Here is an 11,920-nt window from a genome sequence, read left to right on the forward strand (position 1 = left end):
CAATCAATAAACGTACAGTTTCCATTTAAAAAAAACGTACAGTTACAACTTACAAACACGCTTCATTACGTCTCCAAGACTATCAAATATTCCGTCTATTGTAATTACCAATTTATTTTAATTTTGTGCTATACCAAATTTCATTAGCTTTGATGCAATGCAATTTATAGAGGAATACATAAGCATCTAATTGATTCATTTTTCCATAAAATATAATATCTTTGGACTGTGCTTATATTTGAACTAATACTCTCCCTGCCCCACCCCAAAACATCTAAAAAAAGTTGTCGCTGATTAATTACATTTACCCATATTTATAAAAGAAAAGGTGATAATATTTGTATCTTTAATTTTATTACAAAAAACATAAAAATATATTCCGTAATTTATGTACCAAATTATGCATCTTAAATATTAACATTTTCTTTATATATAGATTCAGTTAAAAATTGAAAATGTTTAACTTCGACGAAAGGTAAGAATGACGTTTTCCGCAGAAAACAATTTGGTCCACTCGTAGGCTTTCTTTCCTTGAATGACTCATGTGTGTCAAAGACAAGGCCACGCAAACTAGCAACCGGTGCCACGCAAACTGCCAACTGCCATCTTCTTCCCCAGCCGCTGTGCCCGTCCCCCTGCCACCAAGGTCCAAGGTCTCCGGAGCGCGACCTGGCTGCAACGCAGGCAATGGAGTCGCCGTTCCGCGCGGACCTGCTGAGGGGGAAGGCGGCGCTGGTCACGGGCGGGGGCTCCGGCATCGGCTTCGAGATCGCCGCGCAGCTCGCGCGCCACGGCGCGCACGTCGCACTCATGGGCCGCCGCCGCGAGGTCCTCGACAAGGCCGTCGCCGCGCTCCGGTCCGAGGGCCTCAGGGTGCGCACGTATCCCCCTAGACTCCCTCCCGCTCTACCTACCACTGCCGTGCTTGTGTTCCTGGGCTCTCGTGGTCGGTTTTGGGGCTTGGGTGGGGGAATTTTGCTTTTCTGCTGCTAAGTAGTGGCAGTAGTAGGTTCGATTGGTCGTTGTTGACGCCTTTTTTGAGGCGTCAATCACTCAAAAGAACCAGCGGCGGTGCTCTCTGGTGAGGCGCGGACGGTCCGCGGCGCAGAGCCGGACGGTCCGCGGCCTGGCGCGAGGCGGCGGTGCTCTCTGGTCAGGCGCGGACGGTCCGCGGCACAGGGCCGGACGGTCCGCGACCTGGTGCAGGAACTCGGGTTCACTGCCTGACGGCCGGACGGTCCGCGCCCTAGGGCCGGACGGTCCGCGACCTGGCGACAGGGTCGTCTTCCTCCTTCTTGCTGGAATCTAGATCTCGTCCCCTAGGGGAAAAGATCTTAAGGTGCTCCGGGTCGACAGGTCACCCGGGGTGTCCCCAGACGACGTGGAGTCGCCTAGGAATTAAGAGATCAATTCGAGAAAGATGTCTTGGATGAACAACTAGATCTTGCCCCTGGGAGGGGTGAGATCCTAGGGTCGTCTTGGATCGGCAGGCCACCCAAGACGGATCTAGACGACGTAGAGTCGAATAAGGGTGGAAGTGGATATGTGGAAGACTACAACTAGAACTATGCTACATCTACTCCTAGGGCAGAAAAGGTAAATAAGGTAATTGGTTCGATTGAATGTGTTGTGTTCGGGGGTTCTCAATCGGCCGTACCCCTTTATATTTATAGGGGAGGAGGTCTGGACCTTTTCCTAAGAGATAGCCAACAAACTCCCACGTGATTAGATGGATAACCACGCACGAGATAAGGATAAATATCCGAGTTAATCTAATCTCGGGACACGCGGACCGTCCGGGCCCAAGGGCCGGACCGTCCGCTCATTTTGGTGCCCAACATATGCCCCCCTGCCTTTTGGTGGAGCTTGGCGAACCAAAAGCATCAGTGAAAACTTCGGAAATAATTGACCTCATGAGCTTTTGTTCCCGATGTAAGGACTCAGCTCGATGCAAGTCATCGGCTCTTGCAATCAGATAATATAAATAATTGATGGAACTTTAATGCACAGAGGCCGTTTCGGATCGCATCCTCTTCGGCCATGTCTACCTGATCAACCTGTCAATAGGCAAAAACTTGTGGTGCCCCTCAGCCCAAATAAGCAAACGGATTGGGCCAGTAATACGAATTCATCGCCGTACCACCCCACACATGAGCAGGACAACACATCGGCGATGGATAGAACGGGACGCACCATGTTATCCCTGGAGGAGGATGACAAGGCGATCTTGGTTGTGCTACCTTTTGGGTCCGTTTAGTCGCCTTTTGCTTTCGCACAGACCGCCCTTTTGACTTCGTCTGCTTTATTGGCCGGTTGTGTGGAACGGCCTTCTTCGTATATTTGGCAAGCAACTGACCAAAAGTAGGGCCGACTCTACTGAGTCGTCCAGACGTCTTAATAGTATTTTGTTTCGTAACACTTGTTTTGGAACCTTGTGGTCCAGTGGTCTGAGGTTGCTGCTTCTGACTGTCTGCGGACTGTCCGACCATTATAGTCGGACCGTCCGCTACTGTCTCGGACTGTTCGGCCTTAGTACCCGGATCGTCTGGCGTACGCAGGACAGGTGACCGTGATCGGGTGTCCGATCGTGCTTGCCCCCCGGTGCCTCCGGTCTTTCTTTTGTCCGGAGTCTTCCGAGTAACCATTATGCGTGACATATTTGGTGTACGGGGATCACCAATGACGATATTTTTATCTTTGCTTTTATCGGCCGCACAGGGCCGAACTATGACTTTTTTGCTTGTCGGCTCTAATGTGGTGGCAGGGACAGGTGGCCTGTCAATCCTCACCTCCTTTTGAAACCTCAACCGGCCTTCGTTTATAGCCGATTGTATTTGCCGACGAAAGACAGCACAATCATTGGTGTTATGAAGAAAGGAGCCATGCCATTTACAATATATACGCCCTTTTAATTCTTCAACCGGAGGAATTATATGTGATAGTTTAATATTACCATGTTTAAGCAACTCATCAAATATTTTATCACACTTAGTAATATTAAATGTGAACTTAACCTTTTCCTTTTGTGTCGAGTGCGGGTGAGAGCGAACAGAAGGTTTGGCCTTAGTGGGCCAAACAAGCTCAGGGACATGTGATTTTTTTGGTTCTTGGGGCTTGGGTGGCCGGTTATATGTACGCCGGCCTTCCACACTAGACGGATCACAGGTGACTTCTGGTGCTCCGGACGGTCCGACCTGCACAGTCGGACGGTCTGCTGGTGGATCGGATGGTCCGGTACTATCCTCGGACTGCCCGGTCACGTCAGGCAACACCTGTGACCCTTGCGGTGGGCTCTGTGTAACTCTGGACTGTCCGGCGTAGGGTGCCGGACGGTCTGACGGAGGGTCGGATAGTCCGCGATTGTGTGCGGACGGTCCGGACGTGCTCAGGGTTGACTCACCATTTAGCGAAGATGGTGGTGACGGTCGTTCTGGATATGAGTCCATCGACACACCAGAATATGGCTGGGAAAACCCATTTGTCGCCGATGTGTTTGGCGCAATTGTTTCAGCGCCTAATTTATGTGATAAAAAATCAGGCATGTGAGTTTTTCCTAATGCATGTGTCATCCTCTCTATATCCTCCGTAATACTTTTAATCCGATTATCAAAAGAAATTTTAATAGATGGAATATCATCGGCTGACCTGGCATCACCTATCGTGGGGAGCTGTTGCAGCACGGCTAACATATACTCGGCATTTATCTCCCTTTCTTGGACGGTCTTCTGGTGGCAGTCTACCCTGAAGTGCGAGAGGTACCACTTATCTGCCACCTTGAGCACCTGATCCTTTTGTCGGTGGGCCTCCTCGTCTATTTTCTTCATGTCATCTTCTAATCTTTTATGTTCAGCGGCCGATAAATTAGTCAGCCTTTTGTTGCTGTTTGGAGAAGCACCGTTGAGATCTTTAGAATCGGCCATATAAGCCTGATTTTGTAGATCTGCAACTTCGTCCCCAGCGGAGTCGCCAAAAAGTATGTTGACGCCTTTTTGGAGGCGTCAATCACTCAAAAGAACCAGCGGCGGTGCTCTCTGGTCAGGCGCGGACGGTCCGCGGCGCAGGGCCGGACGGTCCGCGACCTGGCGCGAGGCGGCGGTGCTCTCTGGTCAGGCGCGGACGGTCCGCGGCACAGGGCCGGACGGTCCGTGACCTGGTGCAGGAACTCGGGTTCCCTGCCTGACGGCCGGACGGTCCGCGCCCTAGGGCCGGACGATCCGCGACCTGGCGACAGGGTCGTCTTCCTCCTTCTTGCTGGAATCTAGATCTCGTCCCCTAGGGGAAAAGATCTTAAGGTGCTCCGGGTCGACAGGTCACCCGGGGTGTCCCCAGACGACGTGGAGTCGCCTAGGAATTAAGAGATCAATTCGAGGAAGAGGTCTTGGATGGACAACTAGATCTTGCCCCTGGGAGGGGTGAGATCCTAGGGTCGTCTTGGGATCGGCAGGCCACCCAAGACGGATCTAGACGACGTAGAGTCGAATAGGGGTGGAAGTGGATATGTGGAAGACTACAACTAGAACTATGCTACATCTACTCCTAGGGCAGAAAAAGTAAATAAGGTAATTGGTTCGATTGAATGTGTTGTGTTCGAGGGTTCTCAATCGGCCGTACCCCTTTATATTTATAGGGGAGGAGGTCTGGACCTTTTCCTAAGAGATAGCCAACAAACTCCCACGTGATTAGATGGATAACCACGCACGAGATAAGGATAAATATCCGAGTTAATCTAATCTCGGGACACGCGGACCGTCCGGGCCCAAGGGTCGGACCGTCCGCTCATTTTGGTGCCCAACAGTCGTGAAATGTGGTCTGCAAAAACCATACCAGTAAATTATGTTATTCTAGTCAAGTGCCGAAAGCACATAAATATTCGATAAAAATTTGAAGACACAACAATTACATAGAAAACCAACAATACATATATTATCATCTACCTCAATATCTCACAAATTCTTAGCAAACAATCAGTACAAAACTAAGTGTCTCCTCCCCTTCTCCCCCGGCTATTCAGCCACGCATTGCCCCGGCGCCACGGACAGGACGAGACGAGCGTTTGTGGTGGTTGTATGGTTGTTACACATGCAATCAAGAAATAAGATTTATCTTATCTGGTTTGTTAGGCTTCTTCCGTGACGCAGGCTGATCGTCGAAACTGGTGTTTCGTAGGAGTAGAGATTATATAATAGTTGCCAGGAAAAAAAGGTGCATATATAACCTCCCTTACCAAGAAGTGGTGCCCCACTAGCCCTAATGGTTCCCAAGGCGGCGGTTTAATTGCCTTCAAACTTGTGTAGTTAGGTAAAATGTGAAATTGTTAGAGTGGATTCACTTACCTTTACAATGAAAATAATGACGATCCACCTCCCATTGGAGTTGTGTGTTAGTGTGTGTAGAAAATAGAATCTTGCTTGGGTTGGTTTGAACAAGGTTGCACATATGGAGCTTGGTAAGATGAAAATTTTATTTGTTTATTTTCAAAGGACCATATTAGAGGAATTAGTAGGATAAAGAAATATAAGTCTCTAGGCAATTGTTTCCAAGTGATGATTGTTTCATAGTGTATTTCAGTAGTAAAGGCAATGTTTATAAGTGGCATGAATCTGGTGCCCTTGTTCTCTGGTTTTGGAGAAGCAAAGGTGCTCTTCTTGGGACATGCATGAACGTGACGTTTTCAGTTGAGAAATCTAAAGTGGAAAAAACTATTCTGAAGAGTTGATGGGACTAGATGTAGACAAACACGCTAATAGCTCATGTGACGCAAATACAACATGAGGATGATAGTTTTGCGGGTGCTCGGGATTTTACCTAAGTCCCTAGAATACCAATCCGATCTAATAACCTCAATGACGAGTAGATCCTAATATAATGGAGGTTTTGATCATATATGCTTTTGTTGTTGTTCATGGGAGCAGCTGCGATGGCGGCAGCGTCCTGTGCCACGTTGTTGCCTCCTCCGTGGGTGTCTCCTCCTCCTTGCGGTTGGTGAGGTGGATCTCCGCCTCATGAGTTGTCGACGTCGATCTCGGTATCGTTGAAGAGCCATGGACGGTGGCGGCCATGTGCCCATGTCGTGGCGGTTCCAATCATTTGTGGACAAAAGTGATCGGAACCTTGGAAAATGTGGCAGCTAGGGTTTCGGAGGCGCGAAAGTGTTGGCTTCCGTGCCGGCCTAGGACCACGCATATATAGTGTCCACTGTGGTCAGGGGTTATAACCAAAAGTACGGTTGCACCCTCGATCAGGGTGTATTAGATCTATACACAGGTTAGGGCCCACCTGATCTGATTGCTTACCGGGCTAGAGGACACACCTAACAGAGGATTGACGTGTATATTAGGAGGATGGGGGTTTTGGTCTAGTGATTGGTGGCAGTCCATGCAACCATCTTGCTAAGAGCAACCATCACTACTAAGATAGCTTGGAGGGTGAACATTCTGCAATATTGTACGTTTAATTTAGGATCTTTAACTTTGTGGAGGGTCTGTAATCTTTACAATATTTGTTGTCTTGATTCTAGAATTCTAGCATCTTTCATTGCGATCGAACTTGTGAATGATTTGAAGGTTGAGTGGTGTAATTTTTATGTCACTCTAAAAAAACTCGGCATGTCGGGCCTAGCCGGCCCGTAGCATTTCCTCCGGTCGACACCAAAGCACACACAACCATTAAGAGCAAGTTTAATAACATAGCCCATATCAGGCTTTATAATGTTGTCATGTCACGTATAGCAAACTAAAAGTCTAGTCATATAATAATTCTTCCATGATGCATGTTATACATTTAATAATTGATCCACCTCTCTCTCAGAGTCTGTGTGCAGTCCACTCTCAGGCTATCTCTAGCAGATCCCCTATCTCATCCGCTATTTCAAACTTCACTCTACAAGGAGTGTCAAACAGTGTCATCTACAGTTCCGTGTCCGCTATTTTACCCTATCCACTGGAGACAGTCTCAGCTGGCTACTAGTGGGCAGCCCCTTTTCCTATTTCTTTACTTCTCTTTCTTTCACATCATCATAAATCTGATGTGACATCTCTTGCAGCTCGCCCAAGTCAGCTTATTGTACTTGCTCTAAAGGGCTAAGAAGAAGATCTTCTCACACAGGCCGAGAAAACCCTAAAACCCTGCTTCACCCATACGCAGTTGCATCGCAACCCTATGAGAGGGGTCGGGTACAGACCTGCACTTTGGCGTGGGGCAAGTGTCGGTGTTTTGTGTCCGACCGCACACCCGGGGTACCCTCATGGTGCTTTTGGGTAGGACGGTGTCGCGGATCGTAACTCGATGGTTCGCGCTTGGGCGAGAGAGAGAGACCAACGAATTTCAGCAGGTTCGGGCCGCTTTGAGGAGCATAATACCCTACTTCCTGGGATGGCTTTGTATGTGAGTGGTGTTACAGGAGGTGTCTACCGAGCTGTGAGATGCTAATTGAGATGAAAATGGAGAGGATCCCCCTTGGCCTTATATACGACCGTAGGGTGCTTCCCGCGTACATGTTGATCATACTTTTTCTGCTTATCTCCTAATTAATAGCAAACAACCTTCACTATCCTGTGGAAAACCTGGCACCTCCGCTCCGAGCTATCTTCGGCGTTTGAGGATGTCGGGCGCGGGAAAAACGAACGGCCTCAACACGATCATGCCCAAACCGCGACTTCGGGCGTGGGCCCATCACGCTCCTGGGTCGGCCTGCTTCCACCGTTTTCATTTGCGCGGCCCATGGCGGGATGTCGCAGAGGGGCGACTGTCATGTGGCCCCGGGCAAAGTTTTCGCCCCCCGAGTGGACCCGGGGATATCCGTCCCCCACAGCAAGTGAGTGTTTTTTTTGTACCCCAGGGTTCCCTAGCGGCACCAACGCACGCACACTGGGCTTGATCCCTGGACGGCTAGGAGTGGTCAAGCTGTGCTATCTAATTTAGATCTTCTTTGGTGATTAATACAAATTCGTATTGGCACAAAAAAAGGAATTTATTATTGCCTGAGTGATACTGTGAGGAAGATACATTCGCTGAAAGCATCTTGGCTCACCGAATCTATTGCATCAGCTTTTAGTCTGGGAAGTGGTTCTACCGTTCTAATGTAGGAATGCATCTGTGCAGGGCTGCAGGCAGGCGAACACTTTGTAGTTGTAACTTTGGAGTTTAATATTGCCAATGCCTCTACTTATCAAATGAAATTCACAATGCTCCATACCATGCTTCAGGCTAGTAAACAATTCAGCAACCCAAGATTGTTGTGACTTGCAGGCTGTTGGTTTTGACGGGGATGTCCGAAAGCAAGAGGATGCTGCCAGAGTGATCGCAGCAACGGTTGAGCATTTTGGCAAACTGGACATTCTTGTCAATGGTGCTGCCGGCAACTTCCTTGCCTCCCCGGAGGATTTGAAGCCCAAGGGATTCCGGACTGGTACTCCGTCATGACTTTTTTGATTCAGTGGTATTCTCCATTCCAATTTTGTGTACACTGTTGTCATTATTACACTGTCTCAGTTTGTGTAGTTGTGCTAGGCTGTTACATAAAGAACTACAGTTCTATTAACTTTTGTTTATCATACTACAGCCCTTAATACTATGTTTCAGAGACGATCACATTGACAATATTTTCTCTCTGCAGTTCTTGACATTGACACTGTGGGTACATACACAATGTGTTATGAAGCCCTCAAGTATCTCAAAAAGGGTGGACCAGGGAGAGGTCCTTCCTCTGGTGGCCTCATCATTAACATAAGCGCAACGCTGCAATACACTGCCGCTTGGTACCAAATTCATGTCTCTGCTGCCAAGGTACTTGGACCTTCTCTGAACCGCTCTGCAAGAGAAAATCGATGAAGTGTGTAGATTTCTGCTGATTGATCGGCTTCTATAGGCTGGCGTTGACGGTATCACAAGATCATTGGCTCTGGAATGGGGAACAGATTACGACATTAGAGTAAATGGAATTGCACCTGGACCAATTCAAGACACTCCAGGAATGAGGAAACTTGCACCTGAAGAAATGGGCAATAAGGGGAAACGAGAAACGATGCCATTATTTAAGCTTGGGGAGAAATGGGACATAGCAATGGCCGCACTCTATCTAGCTTCTGATGCAGGTTAGCCACTTGGCTGTGTTCTTCCCTGTGTTCTATCCAGATTATCAGAAGGTATTAGGTCATCTTCAGCAGCTCTATTTTTTTAACGTAATGGCAGGAGCTCTGCCTCTCAATTAAGAAGAAAGGAATTGACCCAGTTTTGAAGGAAACTGGACCCAAAACCTATATAGGGCGCATAAACAACCCAAACAACAACCCCACATACACAATGCCCATCCTGAGTCATCGTTGCCGAGCTCAACAAAAGTGGCGAGCAGCTCCGACTCCCAAGACGGATGCACAAGGCCAAAGGAAACACGACGACGATTACAAACACCGGCACAGGAGAAGGAAGACTGTGGCGTGCCGTCGTTGCCAAGCCACGAGACACCCCACTCGAGACAGATCCGATTCTTCACTGGCGATACTTCCAAAACCTTGATCCATCGCCCCGCCTCCGCCAAATGCCTCATCTTTGAAGCTGACCAGCCCACGAAGAAGGGGGGGTTCGCCCCACGTCATCGTTGCCGAGCCACATCCCCTGACGTAGCAGCTTTGACTTCATGATGCAAACCCCCACCTCCACACGCAAACCGAGACCCGAAAGATGAAAGCAACCACCAAAGGCTACAACGTGGCCGAGACGAACTTCAGTAGCGATGCCTTCAGGAAGGGGGTGACGTCGAGGACGCCACCGTCGCCGGTCCGAGATGGATCGGGCTTTCGCCCACGGAAGACAGTGCTGGGGAGCCGACGCCCTCAATAGGGGAAGCGGCGCCGTCGCGAAAGCTTTCGCACAAGAAAACCCTAGCACAACGTCCGGCCAGGAACCCGAGCCAAAGCAACCACCTCCGCCACCACCGCCGTCCAGACAACCCACACAAACCCAAGAGGGTCATCGACGCGTCGGCTGCCACAACAGCCACAAAGCTGCGTCGACCGCCACCACCTCCGGTTGGGCCCATGGTTCTGGTCGAGCGGCGGCAGCACCTCGCTCCGCACCACCGCACCTCCCGTCGGCCATCCCTAGCAGCAGTCGCTGCGACGCGCCAGATCCACTGGCACGCGCAACACCGCAGACGCCACAGGGGGCACTGCAGGTTGCTGCCCACTTGCCGTCGCCACACACCACCACTGAGGAGCCAGATCTGGCGGCCGCAGCCCTAGACAAGGCCTCGATGCCCGCACGAGCAGGCCACAGGTCGCTGCTCCAACCTTCGCTCCTCACTGCCCCTCACCACCGCAACCGCCGGAAGCACTCAACACAGCAGCCACACGCCCACAACCTGAAAGCCCGCCACCGCCGCCGGACCACTCTGTAGCCCCAGCAGGCAGCAACAGCGGTGCGACCGCACCGCCAGAGCGCCGCCGCAGGCACCACCTAGTGGGCTTCCTCGCCGCAGCCAGCGCGTCGGCCCCGCCGAGTCGCTCATGCCGCCGCGCGCCAACCCCCGCTCAGATCTGCCCGCCTATCTGATCCACTATTTCAAACTTCACTCTACAAATAGTGTCATATACCATATCATGTCCACTATTTTACACGATCCAACAAAGACAGCAGGATTTTATTTTGTATTGAGCATCCGCTTATCTGAAACTGATCAGAGGACTTTGTGCCCATACTTATTAAACTAACAATCTTTCTGTTTTATATTTATGCCTGCCTTTTAAGTAGTGAATGTAACCCCCGTGTTTGATTCGTAATAATTTTTAGCCTCATGTTGATGAAGGAAAAGAAAATAGCCTCACCTGAAAACCTAGCCATTTTTCCTTTTGTTGACTATTGAAACGAGACATTTGATGTGTGGTACAATCTGATTTTCAGGAAAATATGTAAATGGGGCTATAATTATTGTTGACGGAGGTCTTTGGTTGAGTCGCCCTCGCCATATTCCCAAGGAGGAAGTGAAGGCACTCTCTAAAGTTGTCGAGAAGAAGGTTAGGGCATCTGGTGTTGGGGTGCCATCCAGCAAATTGTGATGACATCTTTGACTACGTAGCTCTTCGATGTGTTCTGTACAACATATGTCTATATTGTTGTCCCACTAATGTTGTCAGTTTGGCTATGCCACCAGTCCATGCAGATGACTTGTTAGGGCTTGTTCGCTTATTTTTAATCCATATGGATTGGAGGGGATTGATATGGATTGGGGGAGATTTTCACTTACTAGGGATTAAAACCCTCTCAATCCATATGGATTGGGGTAGAACCGAACATGGCCTTAAGCGGCTGAGCAGTCCATTTAGTTGAAGAAATTCAAATATTTATTACTGTTGTCGTCCAATTTGTATTAGAAATAGTTGAGATCGGTATGGGATCCCAACCAAGAGGTGCGTATTGCCAAATATTTACATGCTGTCTATTCAGGTTGTCGATTAAAAGGGTCATATTAAAGATTTAACAGTTTGCGTCTCCCCACTGTTGCAACTCTATGCAAATGGTTCACCTCAACATGTGTGCAAATCATGACAAATTGGATGCCGGCAGTTGCAACTAGCCTGAAGTTCAGAGAAATAAGAGAAACTGCATGTGTATACTAACAAAACATATAACAGCTACGTATCTACATAAGCCGTGGCGAAGCAAGCGTAAATTTAATAGGGGTGTATGTGTCGTGGGTGCATAATAATTTGTTCTAGAGGTGCATATATAATAAAATTTCAACTAAATTTATAAATTTTACATTTTTTGGGAAGTGCCTTTGCACCCCTATAGACAATGTGAACTAATTCTTCTATGCTCTCCCGTAAACTTACCTCCAGTAACGGTTATTGCGTGGGCAACCGCGCCTTCGGCATCCACATCTCGTGAAATCATTACCTCAAAACTCCACAAAATATTTTACTTC

General features: G+C 48.9%; 1 protein-coding gene across 1 annotated transcript; it reads left to right on the plus strand.

Annotated features, from left to right (window-relative positions):
* The first annotated feature begins 554 nt into the window (after window positions 1-554).
* On the plus strand, window positions 555-11,471 carry LOC103504713 (peroxisomal 2,4-dienoyl-CoA reductase-like). Its single transcript, NM_001327795.1, has 5 exons — window positions 555-873; window positions 8,248-8,407; window positions 8,615-8,784; window positions 8,867-9,092; window positions 10,897-11,471. Exons 1-5 carry the CDS (start codon window positions 688-690, stop codon window positions 11,049-11,051), a joined length of 897 nt encoding a protein of 298 aa, NP_001314724.1. The 5' UTR covers window positions 555-687; the 3' UTR covers window positions 11,052-11,471.
* Window positions 11,472-11,920: the final 449 nt, after the last annotated feature.

This window comes from Zea mays, chromosome 10 (genome assembly GCF_902167145.1).
Source record: "Zea mays cultivar B73 chromosome 10, Zm-B73-REFERENCE-NAM-5.0, whole genome shotgun sequence".
Lineage (NCBI taxonomy): Eukaryota > Viridiplantae > Streptophyta > Magnoliopsida > Poales > Poaceae > Zea > Zea mays.

Coding starts and splice junctions, on each gene's coding strand:
- LOC103504713 (NM_001327795.1), top strand. CDS start 688: ATGGAGTCGCCGTTCCGCGCGGACCTGCTGAGGGGGAAGGCGGCGCTG. Junction 8,785..8,866: donor TTCATGTCTCTGCTGCCAAG/GTACTTGGACCT, acceptor CGGCTTCTATAG/GCTGGCGTTGACGGTATCAC. Junction 9,093..10,896: donor CTATCTAGCTTCTGATGCAG/GTTAGCCACTTG, acceptor TCTGATTTTCAG/GAAAATATGTAAATGGGGCT.